Source organism: Streptopelia decaocto (genome assembly GCF_964273445.1).
Source record: "Streptopelia decaocto genome assembly, chromosome: 1".
In the NCBI taxonomy this organism is placed as follows: domain Eukaryota; kingdom Metazoa; phylum Chordata; class Aves; order Columbiformes; family Columbidae; genus Streptopelia; species Streptopelia decaocto.
Genome location: NC_138663.1, coordinates 59,236,191 through 59,254,867, shown reverse-complemented (window position 1 = coordinate 59,254,867; position 18,677 = coordinate 59,236,191). Strand labels below are relative to the sequence as shown.

The following is an 18,677-nucleotide window of genomic DNA, read 5'->3' as shown; positions in this document are numbered from 1 at the left end:
AATTATTTGTTAGTATCATTGAGCTGAGTTCATCAAAAAGGCTACAGGAATTAGCAGAAGACAATCCTTGGAAAAATGTTACCTTTGAGATCTTTGTTGCCTTTGGATTGACCAGTAACATGGTGGCTGGTGTCAGTAGTAACAATTGGGACAGAAACTTGCTCTATCCACTGACTCAGCTGCTGGGAACTCTATATGGAGTAGATGTCATGAAGTCAAAAAATGTAGCACTAAATTTCAAGATCTTACAGTAGAGATTATTAAATCTGCTTGGCATAGAAACGTAATTGTGTCCTGTAACATTCTCGAAGCTCTGTTCTCCTAACTAAAACCACAAGTGATACTGCCTGTGATGGACCAGAAACATGAAACATCTGACGTATGTACAGATCTTGCATTTCATTGTCGGTGTAATCCTACCATAGAAGTTGGGTAGACCTGAGCCCCCCACCTTCTGTGAGAAGACGCATCAGTCAATCATTTTCCTCTGGATTCTAAAAACAAAAGGCTTCAAGAAAGTACAGATGGCTTTGATGTCAGATTCCTCCAGTATACCTGCCTGTGTTTCATACCAAAATAATGAATCACAAAAAAGGCAGAACTGAAAGTTTGTGGGTTCCATTGCAATAGTGTATTTCACTCAAAATAAGTGGTTTTTGTTTTGTTTTTAAAGACTTGAAAGAATCTGTAAAGGGGCAACATAAAGTAGTTTAATTTAACAACTACGAGTATTGATTTACTTGTGAGGGACAGATGATTAAGAAACTTTGTGTGATGGAATATAGCAAAATATATATATAGAAAACAGAAAAAGTATCCTTTCATCTGAAGGAGCAGTTCTTCTGTTTCAACTTTTTTTAATACTTTTTACAAGTATATTGTAACTAGTAGTTTATATGCAAGTAGGTCATTAGAAAGTTGTTTTATATAAATGGACAACATTTACTGTGCAAAGCTCCTCAGAGACCATTCTGTCTAGATACTGAAAAAAGGCACATAGTGTCAAGACAGGGGTAAACTCCAATAATTTTTTTGAAATCTTCCTTTTATTCTACAGGGAAATTGGTCTTTGAAGAGATTCAAAATGGACCGCCAAGGTGTGACTCAAGTATTGTCCCGCTTGTCTTATATATCTGCTCTGGGAATGATGACTCGAATCTCTTCTCAGTTTGAAAAGACAAGGAAAGTGAGTGGTCCTCGGTCACTGCAGCCTTCTCAGTGGGGGATGCTCTGCCCCTCTGACACTCCTGAAGGAGAGGTGAGGAACTCCTGTTTTGCTTTCAGTATTTCTTGTCCTGGGGAATGTACACACCATTTATTTTGAAGCAGGTGATCCTCCATCAGAGGAAGAATTCTGACGAGGAGGTTTCTGGGGAGATAAAATTGTCATCAGCTTGATAACACAACTTATGTGTCTTCTCACATCGTGGTCCTCATTATGTTGCATTTTTTTCTCCTCCCTGAGTAGACTGGCTGGAAACTGTTCAGAAGTCATTTGGCTGTATGAGATTGACACGAGGTTTCCCGTTTTTGCAGCAGAGCTTGTTCTCTTTTGGTCAGGGCAGGAAGAGAGGAGTCCTAAATTCTTATCCTTTTGTTCTGTAATAAATGTTCTGGTTTGGAATTGCAGTAGCAACCTACAGTTTTTCAAGAAACATACATTAATGTTACAGAAACAGCTTTAGCCTTTATAGCTTGAGGAAACACCTTTGTATGTTTTACTTAAAAGACATCATCCAGGTATTGCAACCAAATGATTGATGCTTTTCTAGTTTTCTAGTTTTACTTTTTTTTTCTTGAACAGAAAGTGCTGGGGGACCTTTGACCTTTCTGGCATAAATATGTAATCAATATGAGCTAGTCTTATTAAGCAGCTGAAATAAAATTGCACTATATAAGATACCTGGGTATTTTTCATTTTAAAATGTTAAAGTTTGTGTTAGAACATGTAGGATATCAGGCGAACGGGTAAATAGTCTGAATTTGCATTTCCAAGTAGCTGTTACGGTGAAGAGGGAAATACTGAGTTATATATGGTTGGGTAACTTAAGAATTACAACTTCATCACTTATATTTTTTACTATTTTGTAAATGCTAAAACATTTCAGCATGATATAGAAAATTCTTCCTTTTTTCCTTTCTAATTTTCAGTGTTATTAATTTGTTTCATTTCTTTCACTTCATACTTAGACTTTTTTATTGTTTATAAGTACAGTTTTGGAAGAAAAATATATGTGTAGTATTAACACTTTGGAATAAAATGGATAAAAGGTATTTTTTTATTTTAGGCTTGTGGTTTGGTTAAAAACCTTGCCCTCATGACTCACATCACTACAGATATGGAAGATGGCCCGATTATTAAATTAGCCAGTAATCTTGGAGTTGAAGATGTCAACTTGCTCTGTGGTGAAGAACTTTCATATCCAAATGTGTTCCTTGTTTTCCTTAATGGTATGTATTGTAACTTTTCAGCAGTCTGACTCTGATTTGTTGCTGATGGAGAGTTGGGCTTTGGAAATCCTCCAACTATTTTTGAATACAGTCAACCGCAGATGCCATGTTCCATGTGTAAATAAATTAATTTGTAAATATTTTGATAACTTAAATTTACAAATTCAGAGCTTCATTCACAGAAAGTATTTAATTTTGCTGTGATCTTTATGTATTTTTATATATATTCATGCAAGAGCATTTAAAAACAGAAAGGAAACGTTAGTTGTTTGCAAAGTTCAGCAATGCTGTTCTCTTGAAAACTACCATGTAAAGGCAACTTGCTTTATGAATGATTAGAAAAAATTAGACCTTGGAAAACAGGCCTCTTTGCTTTGTTAAAGGGATGATTTGCAAATGTGTTTTGCATCTGCACGCTTATGTTCCTTTTACAACTGATCTTTTAGTGTTTCTAAATCAACAGGTACTGTGAGATCAGATTTCAAAACACTGACGTTTTAAAAACTACAACTGTGATTTAAAAATAGCCTTTTGTCAACTGCATCCGCTTCCAGAGACTAATATTTAATATCTGTCACCATGAATAAGTTCTCCATTTACCTTTGAATTAAACAGCAGTTGTTCTTCAGTCCTGCCTTTTCCCAGTAACATAAAAGCAACACTTGACCAAACTGCATTCCTTTCCTCTGCTTTTCTGTAGCAGTACATTAAAGATGAGGTTCAGTGAAACCACATGCACACTTTTCTGTCTCGTTTTATGGTCCAAAGTGGAGTGCAGAGCAGAAATATTGGACTCTTCCTTCACAAGCTCAGTCTGTGGTATGGAACACGATAGTTATATTCTCAAACGTAGGTGATCTAGTACTGACACAAAACAGTTCCCTGTCCAGTCTACTAGTTTGTGGGTTTAATCCATAAAAAATGTCAGGCTTGTGGATGGCTGACTTGATTTTGATTTAAACTTGTGACGTAAAAGGGCAGAAAATGTGTTAAGTATAAATCCTTTAAGTTATAAAGACCTTTGTATTTTCTTATAAACTCCCCAAACTATCATGCTTTGTCTCCTTCTTTAAAGTTGTGTTTAAAATGCCACCGTACTTATTTTTATTTTATATATTAAGATGACTTTCATCAGGTGACTGTTTAAATGAATTTTACTCTCTTGTTTGTTCAGCATGCATCAGAAAACTTAAGTATGTGCTCAAGTGCCCTGCTAAGATAGCAATAGCTCGTTGAGCTAAGTTCCTGAAGGGAGGAATTCTGGTGCTGTTGTGAGCAATCACATCTCTCAAAAATATCAGGTCTTTTGTAAAATTTCTGACAAGGCAGCAGAACAGTTCCTTGGTGTGTTCTTGGAAACCTTGGATCCATTTCAGGACAGGTAAAATTGCAGCCTTCAGAAGTGTCGTTTGCACCTGAGCAGGCACATGTTTGAAGAAAGCTGAATGAAACATACCATTTGGTTTCTGAAGCTATTTGGAGGCAGACAGATAGATGATCTGTGAAAATCTGGCACTTTTTCTTATGTTTACTGAGAGAAAAATAGAAGCCCATTCTTTTTAATGTCAGAAAAGGGAAATTTTATGAAAACTCTTACTTGCAAGAAGTAGGAAGTACTTCTATGCATGCTAGATGTGATTGGAATATGTAAGTAGAGTTTTGGAAATGCAAAGAACTCACCATGAATTTGTTCTCTTTCTGAATAGGTAACATCCTTGGTGTCATACGTGATCATCAGAAATTAGTCAACACATTTCGGATAATGCGTCGAGCGGGTTATATCAATGAATTTGTCTCTATCTCTACAAATCTTTCTGACAGATGTGTCTACATTTCCTCTGATGGAGGGAGATTGTGCAGGTAAACATCTTGTCAGAGTTATCCCACTAGTGAACTTACTATAAACTTTGTTTTATGCACTGCAAATATGTTGGGCTAAGACTTTCACAGCTTTGGATTTAAGCAAATTCAGTAGGACCTGAGCATCTCTTTTTCCTTTAAATAGCCCTCATTCAAAACAGACAGATCTGAGAAACATACTATACAGTCAAGCAATTTTAAAAAAGCACAAATCCATTTTATTTGTAAACAAAAGTAAAAAGAAAATGTTTCTTCTGTCTTCTTTAAAAATAAAAAAAAAAAAATTAAAAAGTGAGGGAGGATTAAAATCAACCTGAGCAGCAACTGCGGTAATGTCCACTGTCCTTGAAGGGTTTTTTTGCTTCCAGTGAAGCAAGAAACAAGTGGCCACTTGCCTGGTATCCCGTGGATGTGATAGCACATGTTGGGATGAGAAGCTGCTCTTTGTCTTCAACGGCCTTTAATTCTGGTGCAAAACTTTCTCAGATGTGTATACCTATTTGCTATAATACCAAGAATCTCACAGCTTTGATTTATTTCATTTCTTACCCTTAAGTAAGTAGGGAATTCAGTAAACCTAGGAGGAAGGTCTCCACCTTCAGATGCTTGTGCTCTTTATCAGACAGAAGGAGGGCCTGAATAACAGTCACGTCAGGGAGGAAAGCAAAAAGAATTGGGTGGCTAAAATGAGACAGAGTGGAACATAACAATATTTTGAGACAGAAAGTCAGGTTGATTTATAGTAAAGTCTAGAGACTCCAGTCAGATTACGGCAGCACTGTGCTGGCTATTTGCAAGTAAAACATCTGCAGGCCCAAGTAATCAGCCTAAAGAACAAGGCATAGAAGCTGAACAAAGCAGAGATTGGGAGGGGCAGAATGATTTAGTAAATATGTGCATATTTTAGCATTGACTAGCTATGTGCATATTTTGTGTGCACTTTAAAGAAGCAGCGGTCACAACTACAGTTGGCATTCCACCTTATTCGGCAGTTGAATCTTGGAGCACGTTGAATGCAGTTTGAGGCATGCTAGAGGCTCCGAAACAGTAGATATACAAACCATCATTTAATCATACCTGATCAAGACATCAAGAATAGGGGCATATTTAGTGGCAGAGAAATCACTTTTCCAGTCAGGACTAATATTGGCCATTCTGCAGGTTTGGAGATGCAGCAAAACTTCCGATTTGTAAAATAAAGGGAAGTGAAACCATGTGGATTTCCAGGGGTTTACCAAGTTTGCTTTGTGGCACCTCCCACCCTGCAATTGTTCAGATACCCCTATTAACCATTTAAAAGTGCTCATTAGTCTTCAAACAGTTATTTAGACTTCAGATTGGACTCCACAAGTATCTTGTAACTGTTTGCTGCTCTTTATATAAGAGCAACTTGTCCAAATAGCAACAGTCCTTGACATTTCGTTCTTGCATGCCATCCTTTGTGTTAGTGTTTTCTTGCGGTCAGGAAGCCTTCAGAGATCCTTGTGCTGTTGAAATTTATGGATTCATGTAGGTCACCCATAGTAAATTCCTGTATTTTACATAATGTAGGTAACAGCAAAGTACATTATTGCATGTGGACACTTGAGCACAAACTGGTCACTCAGTGTTGTATGACGTCCCTGTGATATGCATAGAACTTAATGCTGTTCTTAGCTTGGTAGAATGGGGAATCTTAAATCTTTTAAAGCCATCAACAAAACGTGTAGGTGAAACTCATAAAATGTTAAAGATCTAGAGGAGGGAGAAAAGGCTTCCTTCTCAAAATCGAAATCTTAATTATTCTTGTACACTTTTTTGGGCACTTCATAGACAATTTGTCAGCTCAGGATATTTCAGTTAAAGGCACACACATTTTGAAAGTGGTTTATGAAATAGATTGTGTGTGAGCAGGGTTCTCAGTGTAAGTGTAAATCAAGTTACCTGCCTAAGTATTTGCTATGATAATCCTTTTTATTTTTATTTTTTTTTTAATTGTAGACCCTACATAATTGTTAAGAAGCAAAAACCTGCGGTTACGAACAAGCATATGGAAGAACTGGCTCAGGGATACAGGTATACAATTCAAAAAGACCATATTCATCTTCACATCTGTCTGTAAATACTGTGTGGAAATACTGCGGGCAATCAGTATTTCACCATCTTGGGGTTAGCTATGTAGAGGAAAACTCTACCCTCATATATAAATTAATAATCGGTGTATTGAAGGTTTTCTCTTTAAGTCAAATTAAGTCTGGTCTTCTTGTTTTGTTCCTGCTGTGAAATTGGGTGATTATACAGAATAAGTATATCTCACTTTCTCCTCTTTCTCTAAGTGGAAGGCCTGAGGCAGTATCGCCCTTCACCTGAATGAAAAGCCAAACACTTCAAAGGAAAACTTGACCACCCTAAACCAGTCACATTCAGAATCAGTTTTGAAACTACTTGCAAATTCTTAGTTTGGATGTTTAAAAAAAAAAAAGCCACACACAAACCCATTTAAATTTAGCTTTCAGTAAATTTTGCAAAACTGTCACAAAAGCTTACTAGATTACTCTTATACTTGCCTACATTTTTAGTGATGAGTACGTACAGGAAGATTTAATTTAGGTATTCAAATAAGTAACGTTGCTCAGTCACACTGTGTGAAGCAGGAATGGGCAAGGGGATTAATTTTTAAAAATTCAGTTTTCTTTAAATGTGTAAAAAGCACAGTATTTCTCTAGTTTAACTTCTACAAACCACATTCCATCAATGTATGTATTATGTAGTTCTACTTTTGCAGAAATATAAGACAAGACAGTACTCCTGATGTAATTTTTTAATTTAACTGTAGGAATTTTGAAGACTTCTTGCATGAAGGCCTCGTTGAATATTTGGATGTGAATGAAGAAAATGACTGTAGCATTGCACTGTATGAACATACAATTAATAAGTAAGTATGCATTCAGACTAAACACTGCTAGAGGAAAAACTTTCATCAGGTGACTCTCTGAAATGCGAACATATTAATAATGTTACTGTTTTCACATATACACACTGCTCCCTTGCTGATGGTTGAAACAGCTCCAGATGAAAGGTAAAGAAATCTGGTTACATACATCCTAAATTATCCGTGGAATAGTTACAAAATGTGGTTTAGGTTTTGGGAGATCTCTTCCTGCTTCTAACTCTCGAAAATATGAAATACTTAAAGGTATATCCTTTGTTTCTCTGGATGTGGCTTTTTTTTTTTTTTTTGTGATCATTGGGCTGTTCATCATAAGTAGTTTTATGCAATAGGAATCCAGAAGTAAAATGTTTCCACATGTTAAATGATGATCTTAGCATGTCATGATTGTCATTTGGAAAAATCTCTCTCTTATGGCCGTAGAGGGGCCCTGGACAACCAGCTTACACTAAATGTCTGAAGTACTGGAATGAGACCTTCCTTTTGACTTTTGGATGTATAATAGGCTCTGATAAAAATGTTTGTATCATTCTGTGTATTCTTTACCACGTATGTTAAACTCATTCCTGGTACGTGATTTTCATTTAGAAAGGTTTCCAGATTCATAGCGTTTTTCACATACAGGAAGGACTTGGTGCTTTTTTTTTTCCCTTGTGTCTTGTGACTGTGATTAAAGAGTCCACATTAATGGAAGGATTCTTTTAAATTTTTAAGTTGTCCTATCTTTATACTTTTTTTCTAATGTTTCTCTGACAATATCCTGTCAACCGAAGGCTGTGTATAAGATGTTAGAAGTTATCGCCATGAAATGTTTGATTTATGCAGAAAATGCATTTTCTAAGCCTTCTATCCTGGTCAGGTACTCATGGAAGCCAATAGGAATACATAATTGATTTCAGTGGAGACCTTCAGTTATCTTTAACCTTTTGCATTAACTCTGCTAATTGAATTGTATTGCTCCTGCCCAGGCTTTTGAAAACTTACCACTTTAAGAAATTACTCTTGCATGCTCTTGGCTGGCTTCTGTATACATGAGCAAAGAAAAGCACACACGATTGCTGTCATTTGTGCCAAAATTGAATAACTTCCATGAAGCACCAGAGCTGAAAACTTTAAGTTACAGGACACCTGACTCAGCTAGAAAGATTAATGAGAGCATATCACATGAAATCAACTGTTTAGTCAAAAATAGGAGGAGACAGTGAACTTCCAGTGGACTAGTGCAAGGAAATCATTCCATGACAATTGCCAAAAAGTTGGGGAGCTTCTTGTGTTGTCCATCAACTTGTTTTGAGTTTAGCTTTGGTGCTTGTAGCACATAGTGTCTTCAAGTATCTGAGCTTGCGCCGTATGAGCATATTGCTCCTTGTGCTTAGTAATTATATTCCCCACATCCTGAATAGTTGATTTGTGTGCCCCCTTCCCGCAGCTGATCATCTTGCATTTTAAATGGTGTGACCATGTTGGTACAACTTGTTCTGGTAATACAAGGGATACAATCCACTATTGTGAAGTATCCATTAACATTCCTGCTTTTGTAATGTAGGCTTCTTTTAGCTACAGTATCCTCTCTTTACCTTTCCAATCCAATTAGGGGTTTATTCTTGGGAGGATTTGACTCTATTTAATGCATTCAGTTTCTTCCTTACCCATTTGTAACTCTGATTTCCAAACTCATGAGGTTGTCTTCCTTTCTTGGGTCCATTTCTGGCAGTGGCATTTTGACTTGCAGAAGTTGAACTGCTCTGTAAAGTTTTAAGATCTCTCATTAGCACTGTGGAATACTTCATAAGACACTAGCATCTGCATATATTTCATCATCTTTGGTTGAAATAGGATTGACCTAAATGGAAAAATAGTTGTGTTGAATTCCCTGTCTGAAAATGTATATGTAGTTCGATGCACTAATGCCTTCTGAAGAAATTAGCTAACTTCACTGTGAGTAAATCCTAAGTCTCTTGTTTTATTGTTTGAGGAGTGCCAGGAGTTCTGTGAAGTTCTGCAGAATGGGGGAGCAGTCTGTGCTTTAAATTTGCTACTGGCTCTTGGGACCATTTTGCAATTACTTGACTGCAACTGGGAATCTACCATTCATGTTTCCTTCAGGCAGGCCTCAATTAACATAGTTCCTTTTTATTGAGTGGGGAAAATAGTGACTGTCCTGGCTAGCGGGTGATTTTTAGGTTGCTCAAGCATATTTATGATTCATAAAGATTTCTGGGACTGATAGATAATTTCACTAGTCTTGCCCCTCAGGGTTTCCAGATTTTTTTTCAGTTTTCAGATTTCAGTTTTTCCAGCAGTACACCCATTGTTTATGTAAGTTTCTGCTGCTCCTTGTCTTCAGTCTGTATGTACCTGTGGGTAATTCCTCAGCCTTTTTGAGCTTGTGATACTTTGCTGTCTTTTAAGTGTTGCCATAATAAAGATTTTTCCAGTCATTTCCTTTGCAAAGTCTTAACTTTCAGTAATCAAGTAATTTGTTTAACTGATTTTAAAAAAATCTTCCAAAAGACTTCCAAGAGAAGTCCTACGTTAAAGATGGGGTTTTCAGAATGCAGTGGGTTTAGGTGTGTGGGAGAAGCAATGTATGTCTAAACCCAAGCTCTGCGTAATAACTCCAGCACTTTGTGAAAGATAGCTTTGGATAGGTTTAGTTATAATTGTCTCTATTTCAAAGTTCTCCATTTCCTAGTTACTGATCTTGATTTTAAAAGCAGATCTGCTTCAGCCAAGCTTTATTGTACTCTCCATCCTTACTTATTAGTCACTCCGCTTGCCTCCCAATGCACGCTATGATTTAATTGTCTTTACTGAGTATGGACTTTCTCCTCTGAAGCTCGTGCCAGGTAGAACGAATTTTGTTATCTCTCAATCTTTACTCCTTCTCTCTCTCTCTTTATTTCTTATCATACTTCCTTTTAACAACACAATCACTTCCAGAATATTTGCAGAGCTTCTCAAATGGTGTTTTATTATGCTGTATCACCCACGGCACTGGATATGGTTTGGACACAGATGTTTTCCCTCTAACTGACATTACATAACTGACCATGGAAAACTAAAACTACACTTTTCTTTTTTTCAATACCTGATTTGTCTTGTTCTTCCTTTCTCCACCTCCCCAGTGGATTTCTAGATCTCTGAGACTGGTAATTTGATGCAGAGGACTCTCATTACATGAGAAGACATTCCTTAAGGCATTTTGGGTCTTACTATGTAAACTGATGTTTTATTGTCCTACTGAGCTCCCTCAGGTTGTCGTTATCTGGAGGCTTTTTCTCCATGATGGAAATTCATAAACCCTCATTTATTTTTCCTTCATTTCTTTTCATGTGGAAACGCTTAAAGCCAAAAGAAAGTTAAAAAAAAAATCCCATAGTGAATGCATATTTTGATGTCCTGCTGACTTACATTTTCCTGAACAGAATTGAATTGAAGTATTATGAGATACTACTAAATTAAATAAGTTCTAGTTAAGGTGTTTGTTCACAAGGATGCTATAATTGGTACTCTTTCTTTTAAGAGACACAACGCATTTGGAGATTGAGCCTTTCACGCTTCTTGGTGTCTGTGCTGGGCTGATTCCGTATCCTCACCACAACCAGTCCCCAAGAAACACTTATCAGTGTGCCATGGGGAAGCAAGCAATGGGTAAGACTCTTTTAATACCCTTTTGGAGTGTTATGTAGTTTTTGAAGCCATGTAGCAAAAGTGAGAAAAGAGATAAATTCTTTCTTTCGTAGTTCACATAAAGGCTTTGCTAGGAAGAGGAAAAGAGCAATTCTTTAGCTTAGGGAAATAAAGAATTTACCTCTAAAAGTTGTAAAAATTAAAATGAAAAAATTACCTGTCAGTTTTACTTAATGGGGACTGTATCTGCAGGTCTTAATACTTAAAGGAAAAATTGGAGAAACAGGGCACTGTTGTTGTTTTGTTGGGTTTTTTTCTTTTATAATCGTCATGACTTCAAGTTTTCAGCGTAGCTGCAGGATTGGCAGAGTGGGCTTTTTTTCCTCTTTATGCTGTGATGTGCTGTGGGTTTCCAGACAAAAAGAGTTAAAAAGTGCTTTCACAGAGCACAGAGAGAGGAGAATTTCTCTCAATAGTCGAGTAGTTGCCCTAAAAGTAAATAAATAGTTACACTGACATTAGAGAATAAGAGGAATCAAAACGCGAAACATAGTGCTTAGTTACTTGAACACTTCCTGCAGTAGTAGTTTAAATTTTTGGCTTTTTCTGTTTCGAATGAAGATGGCAAAGAATGGCTTCTCAGCAAAACGACTGAAACAAAATTAATTTCCTGATCACTTAATAATTCTTTTTATAAGTGTGATAGCCAGTCATTAAAAAGCAAGCATTTCGTAAATTTGCAGTTGTGGATGATTGACACTAGGTAAGTTTTAATCCTTCCTTTAGTACACAGCTAAATGAGCATTAAAGCATCCAAGTCATATGGCCCGTGATCAAGACAGAGTGAGTCCCGAGAAGAACCCGACGAGTGGTACATCAATTCAGACAACCGTATTCAGACTTGTGCCGTACATGCCAGTTTTATGTCCTTGTATTGATGGCTTGCTCGCAAGTTGAAAGCTACAGTAGAACAGCTCTGTGTCCTGAAAAAACTAACACTTCTGTTGGGTTTACTAAACCATTTGTTTTGTGCTGTGTGTTCAAAACTGAGACACTGCTCCTTTTATGAGGCTTCTCCAGCGGAATTAATATCAAAGTAACTGCCCTGTGCTGAGCTGTTGTGTTCAGCACATCAGAATAGAAGAAAATGGCAACAGATGCATGTCCTCCCTTTAAATTTATATTTAAAAAAAAGGAAAAAAAAAAAAAGAGGAGCAATGCAATCTTTTTCCTTACAGTTCTCCCCCATGCCATTATCTTTCCCCCACCCCCGAGTCTCTATTTTATGACTATTAGTCTCAGAAGGTTTGGTTAGTTACCACACACAGTTAAGCAGGATCAGTGTGTACAGAAAGCCAATTCAGTATCTGTGGAGTTCTTTTGTAGTTTTCTGTGTGAAGGTTTTTTTCCCGTTTTGTTTTGAGTGTCATTTGCAATTCATTGTCTGTGTTTTCTGAGGTTGGTGTATTCAGCTGCTTTGACCCTAGGTCTTGCACATTTAGCTCCTTGGATACAATCCTCTGACGTTCCTGCTGACGCTAGGAACACAAAAGCCATTGAATATCTCAAGCAATAAAAAAAAGCTTTTGTTTCGGTTTGTTATGACAAAACACCTGACTCAAAGAATAAGCAGCTAGATAAAAGTACATTTTAAAAGTTGGCACATGACCCAAGCTATATTTTGCTCTGCCTGAAGTATCTGCAAACACCTGAAGCTTTTTCTAATAACTGCTTAAAAAAAAAAGCCACCATAAGTGGCAAGATGTAGGAGCAGAAAAGATTTTTCTCTACACTTTTTGATCAAATGACACCTGGAGAATATTCCTGAAACATCACACATATTTTTTTCTGTTTGTACTTAGGAAGTGATGTAGTGTTTCAAACCCTCACCTTTAAGTAACCATCGACCCTTCTTGTTTTCTTTCCTGTCCTGAAATTGCAGAGCAGCTCCTGGTCCAACAGTGTCATGTGGAAAGTCTCATGTCCAAGTCCACTGTGTCACTCCCTTGCCTGTCAAAACCCCTGGGAGCACAGAGAGAGCCCCAAGGGTTTAGCCTGGAAAGGGGGAGACTTGCACTTCTCAACACTGACCCCCTCTGAACAAGTCACAGAGCTATGCCAGCATCTTTGGACAGTCTGTGCCCTTTTTTAAGCAACGTCAAGCTAGGGAAAAGTGTGAAAGCACAAGTAAATGGAGGATGAACATCAGAGCTTGCAATGGGGTCTGCAATCCAATATCTCTGACAAGCGTTAGGTATTAAAATGTCAATATTTCCATAGGATAACATGAAACATCCAGAAAAATACCCCCTTTTCATGGACAGAATGAGTTATCTTGCTGGACAACTAGGGCTGCACTTAGTGAGCAAACTGGATTTCAGTGAAATTAAATTGAAATGAAATCCCTCTATTTTGGCATAGATAATTTACTGTATGTTGCAGGTTGAACTGTAAGACTGAGGGGAAGTTATGGGTAGGTAGCAAATACAACAGCAGCTGCAAGGACCTCAGCTGAACATTGACATTTCAGTGCAAAGTTAACAGTTGTATCTTAAAATCTGAGAAGTATTTAAGATTAAAATACAAGCGTCTGTACTGTTTGCATTCCATGTGTTACTAAATAATGTTTAAGAGGATCAAAGGCTCCTACAATTAGAGAAATAATTTTCAATTGAGCTTTTCAATTCCATTAAGACATAGAGAATCCGTCTGTTTTACACGATACCTCTGCAGCTGTGAAGCGTTGTATAAAAGCCTAGTGTAAGAAATGAAAACATAGACATTTTCCTGCCAGTAATGCACCATACTGCACACGCGCATCTGTGGAAGCGGCGGTGCGGGTACACAAAGCAAGCTGTGCGCTCCCACAGCCCAGCTGTGCTCTGCAGTCCTCCCAACCCAAATGTCGTAACGCAAGTCTTGAGTTAGGAAAAGAGGTTTGGGTGTTAACTTTAACCTGTGAAAGAGTGGAAAGTATTCGAGAGGAGGGTGGTAGGTGGGCGAGAGCTTTCTTGCAGAGTTCTGTGTTGAAGCAACACAAATATCAAAGAATATTACAAAAGAACCCTCTTACTGTATTGTGTGCGTTCTGCTTTGCTTCTGTGCAATGGCAAAGCCCTTGGTTTGCTGCTTTGCCTTGTGCTATAACCACATGAATGTGTTAAAATTGAGTTGAGAAGATGCATTGTGGCTCAAGCAACCTCATCTAGGTGTAACCTCATCTAGGTGTTCCTGCTCTGGCAGGGGGATTGGGCTACATGATCTTTTGAGGTCCCTTCCAATCCCTAACATTCTGTGGTTCTGTGAACCAAGTGCTGGGGGTGGTTGTGTTTTGGCAGTCCTGAAAGGCTTGATGGTAGGCTGAGAGCTAAAGTGCTCCCAAATTTTGTACGGCCAGCCTGTTGGCAGAGGATCAAAACGAATGTCAAAGCAAAACCAGCTGTTGCTGCTCATCACAGCTGGACCTGGGTGCTCTGTGGCCATGGCTTGGTTCTGCCACTGCCCTTTGAGGAGCAGGATTTGTGCTCTGTGACAGTGTGTCTTTTTGCCAGCTTTTCTCTCCCTGGTAGCAGGCACAGAGGTGCTGACACAAAAATGAGGCAGGCACCTTCCCCCAGTTTACCTATAATCTTTTAAACTCAGTTTTTAATCTGTCTACGGTGAAAAGAATATTTCAAGTGCTGAACATCCAGATTGCTTAATATGTGTACTGTGAAAATCTCTCTGAGCTGAGTGGGAGGCCCCTCCGCAAGGTTCAGTACAGAATTTAAAAATTGTACTCCTTTCTCTTATTGGTTTGTGCTCGTTTAAAAAGACGGAAGAGTAGAAAATCCGTGGCAAAATCAATACAGAAATTATTTTCTTGGCATGCACAATAATAGCTCTTTTGCTGTGTATCTTAAATAGATTGATTTCTATATCTTTGTTAATTTTGGTTGTACAGTTAAATGTTGCTGTAAATAATACACCAAAGAATTGGATAAATCCTTATTTTAGTTGGCTATTTGTTTTGGTGAGTTCTCAAAACTTTCTGCATCAGAATAATATACCGTTCATGCTAAATATCAAGAGATGGCGTTTTTATAGAGATTACTTCACAACAAAGAATGATCAAATGATACTTTAAAAGAAAAAAAGAAGAACTTATCAGGAAATGGAAAAAAGGAGAGAATGCACACGTGCATTCATAATGTACCAAGGACTGAGAAAAAGCAAGAAAATGATCTTTGTTGTATCTAGGTCAGCCCTGTGTGTTTTGCTTTAAACAAGGCTAATTACCAATGAAAAAAATTGGTTCTTGCTGTTGGGGTAATTATAAATGTGGGTCATTGTGCACGGGGTTTGTTATGGCAAAGTTTAATTATACTTTACTTTTGCTTGGCTGTTTGGCTGAAGCAAACAAGGGCTCTGTTCTTTCAGAGAGAAAACAGAAATAAAGCTAGTGGCTTCCTTCATTTCAATGCCCACACAGAGGTCTCATCCCAACACACCAGTCCTCAGAAGAAGAGAGCTGCTTCTTAATTTTAAATAAGCACAGTGTTGTTTAAGATTGTGGTTTGTTAGACACGTCTGGAGAAGGCATTATTTGTATAACCTTTAAATGATAGCAATTAGGACAAATATTGCTGAAGTACACCATGATTTTTGGCTAATTTATTTCACTTGTGGTCTTTGATGATTCTCTAGCCAGTTTCTTGCCTGCTAGGATATCTCTCATTGATATATATGTATAAATTTTCCATTTTAGAACACACAGCATTCAATTTCTGAAGAACTGCCTGAATGCAGTTTATTATTGAGGCTCAAAATCTCAGTAATATCAGTAGCTCATGGCTCCTGGTCTGATATAAACAGTTACAGTTCCCTTAGGCTTATCTGAACCTCTGATAAAAATATCGACTTTGAAATATGTGAAGCGTCTGGGAGAGAAATAATTCGCATTACCTGAAATATATAAAATTGTCATCTGTAATCCTTGTTATATAGGGGATTTCCACAGATTGTTACTGGGGCATAAAGGACAAGTTTAGCAATGATCAGGTGCTCCAGACTTCATTCCATCTTAGCATCCCTGACCAGTGATCCATAGCAGATATAGCACATAAGTGTCTCAGAAGAGGAAAAAATTGCAAGCATTTCAAAAGTGAAAGTTGGGATGGCATACTCAGGAGACAATTTCCCTCAACAACAGGAAAATGTACCTCTCCATAAAACTCTTAGGATGAGCTCTACAGCAGACAACCTATCCCGAAAGCACACAGATTATTTTTTCTAGGTGCAGAGGGAAAAAATGACCTAAATCTCTGAAGTTTTAAATTTGGAAGTAGATTTCCCTAGCTGAACAGTGAGAAAACCAGTTTGTTTATCAAAGTACAATGAAAACAATGTCTAATACTTAGGCTAAGGGAATATCAGAATAGGGCCTTCAGGTGGTGGGGCCTGCAGGGGCAACTGGAAGGGTCTTCAGTGTTGATGAATCCAGGCCCTACCAGCTTGCTTCTTACTGCTCAGGGATAATTAATCACCTTCTCCAAGAAGACAAAAGCCACTGCTTAAAAGCAAGAGACAAGTAGAGCCGGTCAACTCTACAAGATCTTCCTCACTGTTTGAAAATGCTGTGCCTGTGACTTCAAAGCCACTTTCTAGAACCAAGGAACGTCGAGGCGTGCAAGAGGCGGTTAAAACAGTTTATTTTCAGACAGTATCTGTCGAGTTCCCTGCTCTTGTCCTTGGGAAGGGTAGGCCTGCGGTGATTTAGGAGAGGGAGCTTAATGCCAAGGACAGGGTAGGTCTTTGGAACAGCCCATGATGCTGCCTGGTTTGATTTTTCTAGACATTTTCTTTAAATGCAGGCATTTGGAAATTGCAAGTAGATACGCACAAAACTTGAAGCTGGCCTCCCTTAAGAGCAGATTGGTGTTCTGCTGTACTGTATTCTGCCTATGTCAAGTCTTCATTATACACTGACTGCTTTGACCTTTCCTTGAGAGCAGCCAGCCTCTGAAATTGCAGGAGAAAATGGAAAGGTTTTGAAAGACTTACCTCCTAAGTACAAGTATTACAGAATGTGTAGTACTTAAAACTTTAGAACTTTAACTTCTCGGACTGTAATTTTGTAATTGCTTAGAGACATAGCGTAGTCCTGCTACAGCAAACTCTAATAACATACGATTGCCTTAACTTTTGTTCTGCTACACAACAGTTTATGTTTCCCTGCTGGGTGTTAATTATTTTTTCCCTCAGATTTCAGAAGACACTTTGGCAGTCTGATGGGACAGGGCCAAAAATTTCAGTCTCAAGCTGGGAGGTCTATACAAAGGGTTGAATTCTGAACCATAAATTTAAAATTAATTTCATGTAAAAGACAAATATATTGTGAGTGAACTTCTACTGTAGTCTTTCTAGCAATGACGTCTCTAATTTCAGAAAGTAAATCAGTCTTGGCTGCTGCTAACTGTAAGCTTTGTTCATGCTTTGTGACATTCTAACACAGGCTGCTGTTGAACTAATTATTGCCTAGAAAAAGGAAGGGAATATGGTGTGGAAGACACAGAGCTTGAGCCACAGTTCCTCTTGAACTCAATGGGAGTCTTTCTATTGATTCTCATGAAATTTTGGATCAGGTCTATGGAACATAAGTTCAGCCCTCCAAAAAAAAAAACCAACAACTTATGGCTATTAGAAAAATAAAAGCAAACTTCTTATTTACACTGTTATTTGGTGTAGTGATTAAAAACCAGAAATCTTATTTGCATTCAGTCATATAGGACCTGACTTCGATTTCTTTTGTTGTTGTTCTTTTTGTCTTGATGCTTAGGTTTTCCCTGTTTAAGAAAACATAATTCTTTCTGGAAGCTTAAATTAAGAAGCCACTTACATCTTTATTCACATATAATAATGTAAAGTTGTTTTGGTTTGATCTCTTATTATTTTTCCCCTTCTTTTATTAATTTCTATTATTATATTAATTTCCTCAGTTTGTGGGTTTATTAATTTGCATTTTGTTAAGTTTTTAGCCAAAACATTTCTAGGAAACTCACTAATGTTCACACACTTCTGCTTTTCTTTTACACGCAGGTACTATTGGATACAATCAAAGAAACAGGATAGATACTCTTATGTATCTTCTAGCCTATCCACAAAAGCCAATGGTAAAAACAAAAACAATTGAGCTGATAGATTTTGAGAAACTGCCTGCTGGACAGAATGCCACAGTCGCTGTGATGAGCTACAGCGGCTATGATATTGAAGATGCTCTTGTCCTAAATAAGGCCTCTTTGGACAGAGGTAAGAACCATCAATTCTTTCCCAGTTCTTCGGGTTTTAATAAACTTCTTCTCTCGTGGTGTCATCCTATAGTAACTTTTATTGCAGTTATGAACAGTAGATGTCTGATTAAGAAATCAAATTCCAAAACTGCTTTGAGTGCTTTTGTTTGTTTTCTGCATGAATAGTTATTGTAATTCCGTGCTTGCAATAGTGTGGTGAAGTTGCCAACATGTGAATCAACTTTGAAGTAAGGATTTTATAAGAAAAAAGTGGGTAACTTTTGGCCTCAAATAAAAAAGGCTGAATGGTCCCTTTTTGAAAGTACTTACTTTTTATGAAAGATGTAAGGTATTAGATTATCTGTTCTGTGGGGCTTGATTTTTAGATGCTTACCTGAACCATTGTTCATTACTAACAGATGGGCCTTGTTATTTTCAGCAGTAACAAAAGCAATAGTTGAAATTAAACTTTGGAATGTATTTGGGAAAGGGATGGACCGTGTGGCAGTTTGTGCCATTGTGAACTTGATTCTCTG

The 18,677-nt window shown here is 37.6% G+C and overlaps 1 protein-coding gene across 1 annotated transcript in view; it reads left to right on the top strand.

Moving 5' to 3' along the window:
* The window catches only part of POLR3B (RNA polymerase III subunit B), an 81,835-nt gene that overhangs the window by 32,978 nt on the left and 30,180 nt on the right, over positions 1 to 18,677 (top strand). The window contains exons 14-20 of the mRNA XM_082064814.1: positions 1,058 to 1,258; positions 2,289 to 2,451; positions 4,158 to 4,311; positions 6,292 to 6,366; positions 7,127 to 7,225; positions 10,767 to 10,894; positions 17,951 to 18,160. Of these exons, the coding sequence (XP_081920940.1) occupies positions 1,058 to 1,258; positions 2,289 to 2,451; positions 4,158 to 4,311; positions 6,292 to 6,366; positions 7,127 to 7,225; positions 10,767 to 10,894; positions 17,951 to 18,160 (1,030 nt within the window). The remainder of the gene's footprint in view (positions 1 to 1,057; positions 1,259 to 2,288; positions 2,452 to 4,157; positions 4,312 to 6,291; positions 6,367 to 7,126; positions 7,226 to 10,766; positions 10,895 to 17,950; positions 18,161 to 18,677) is intronic.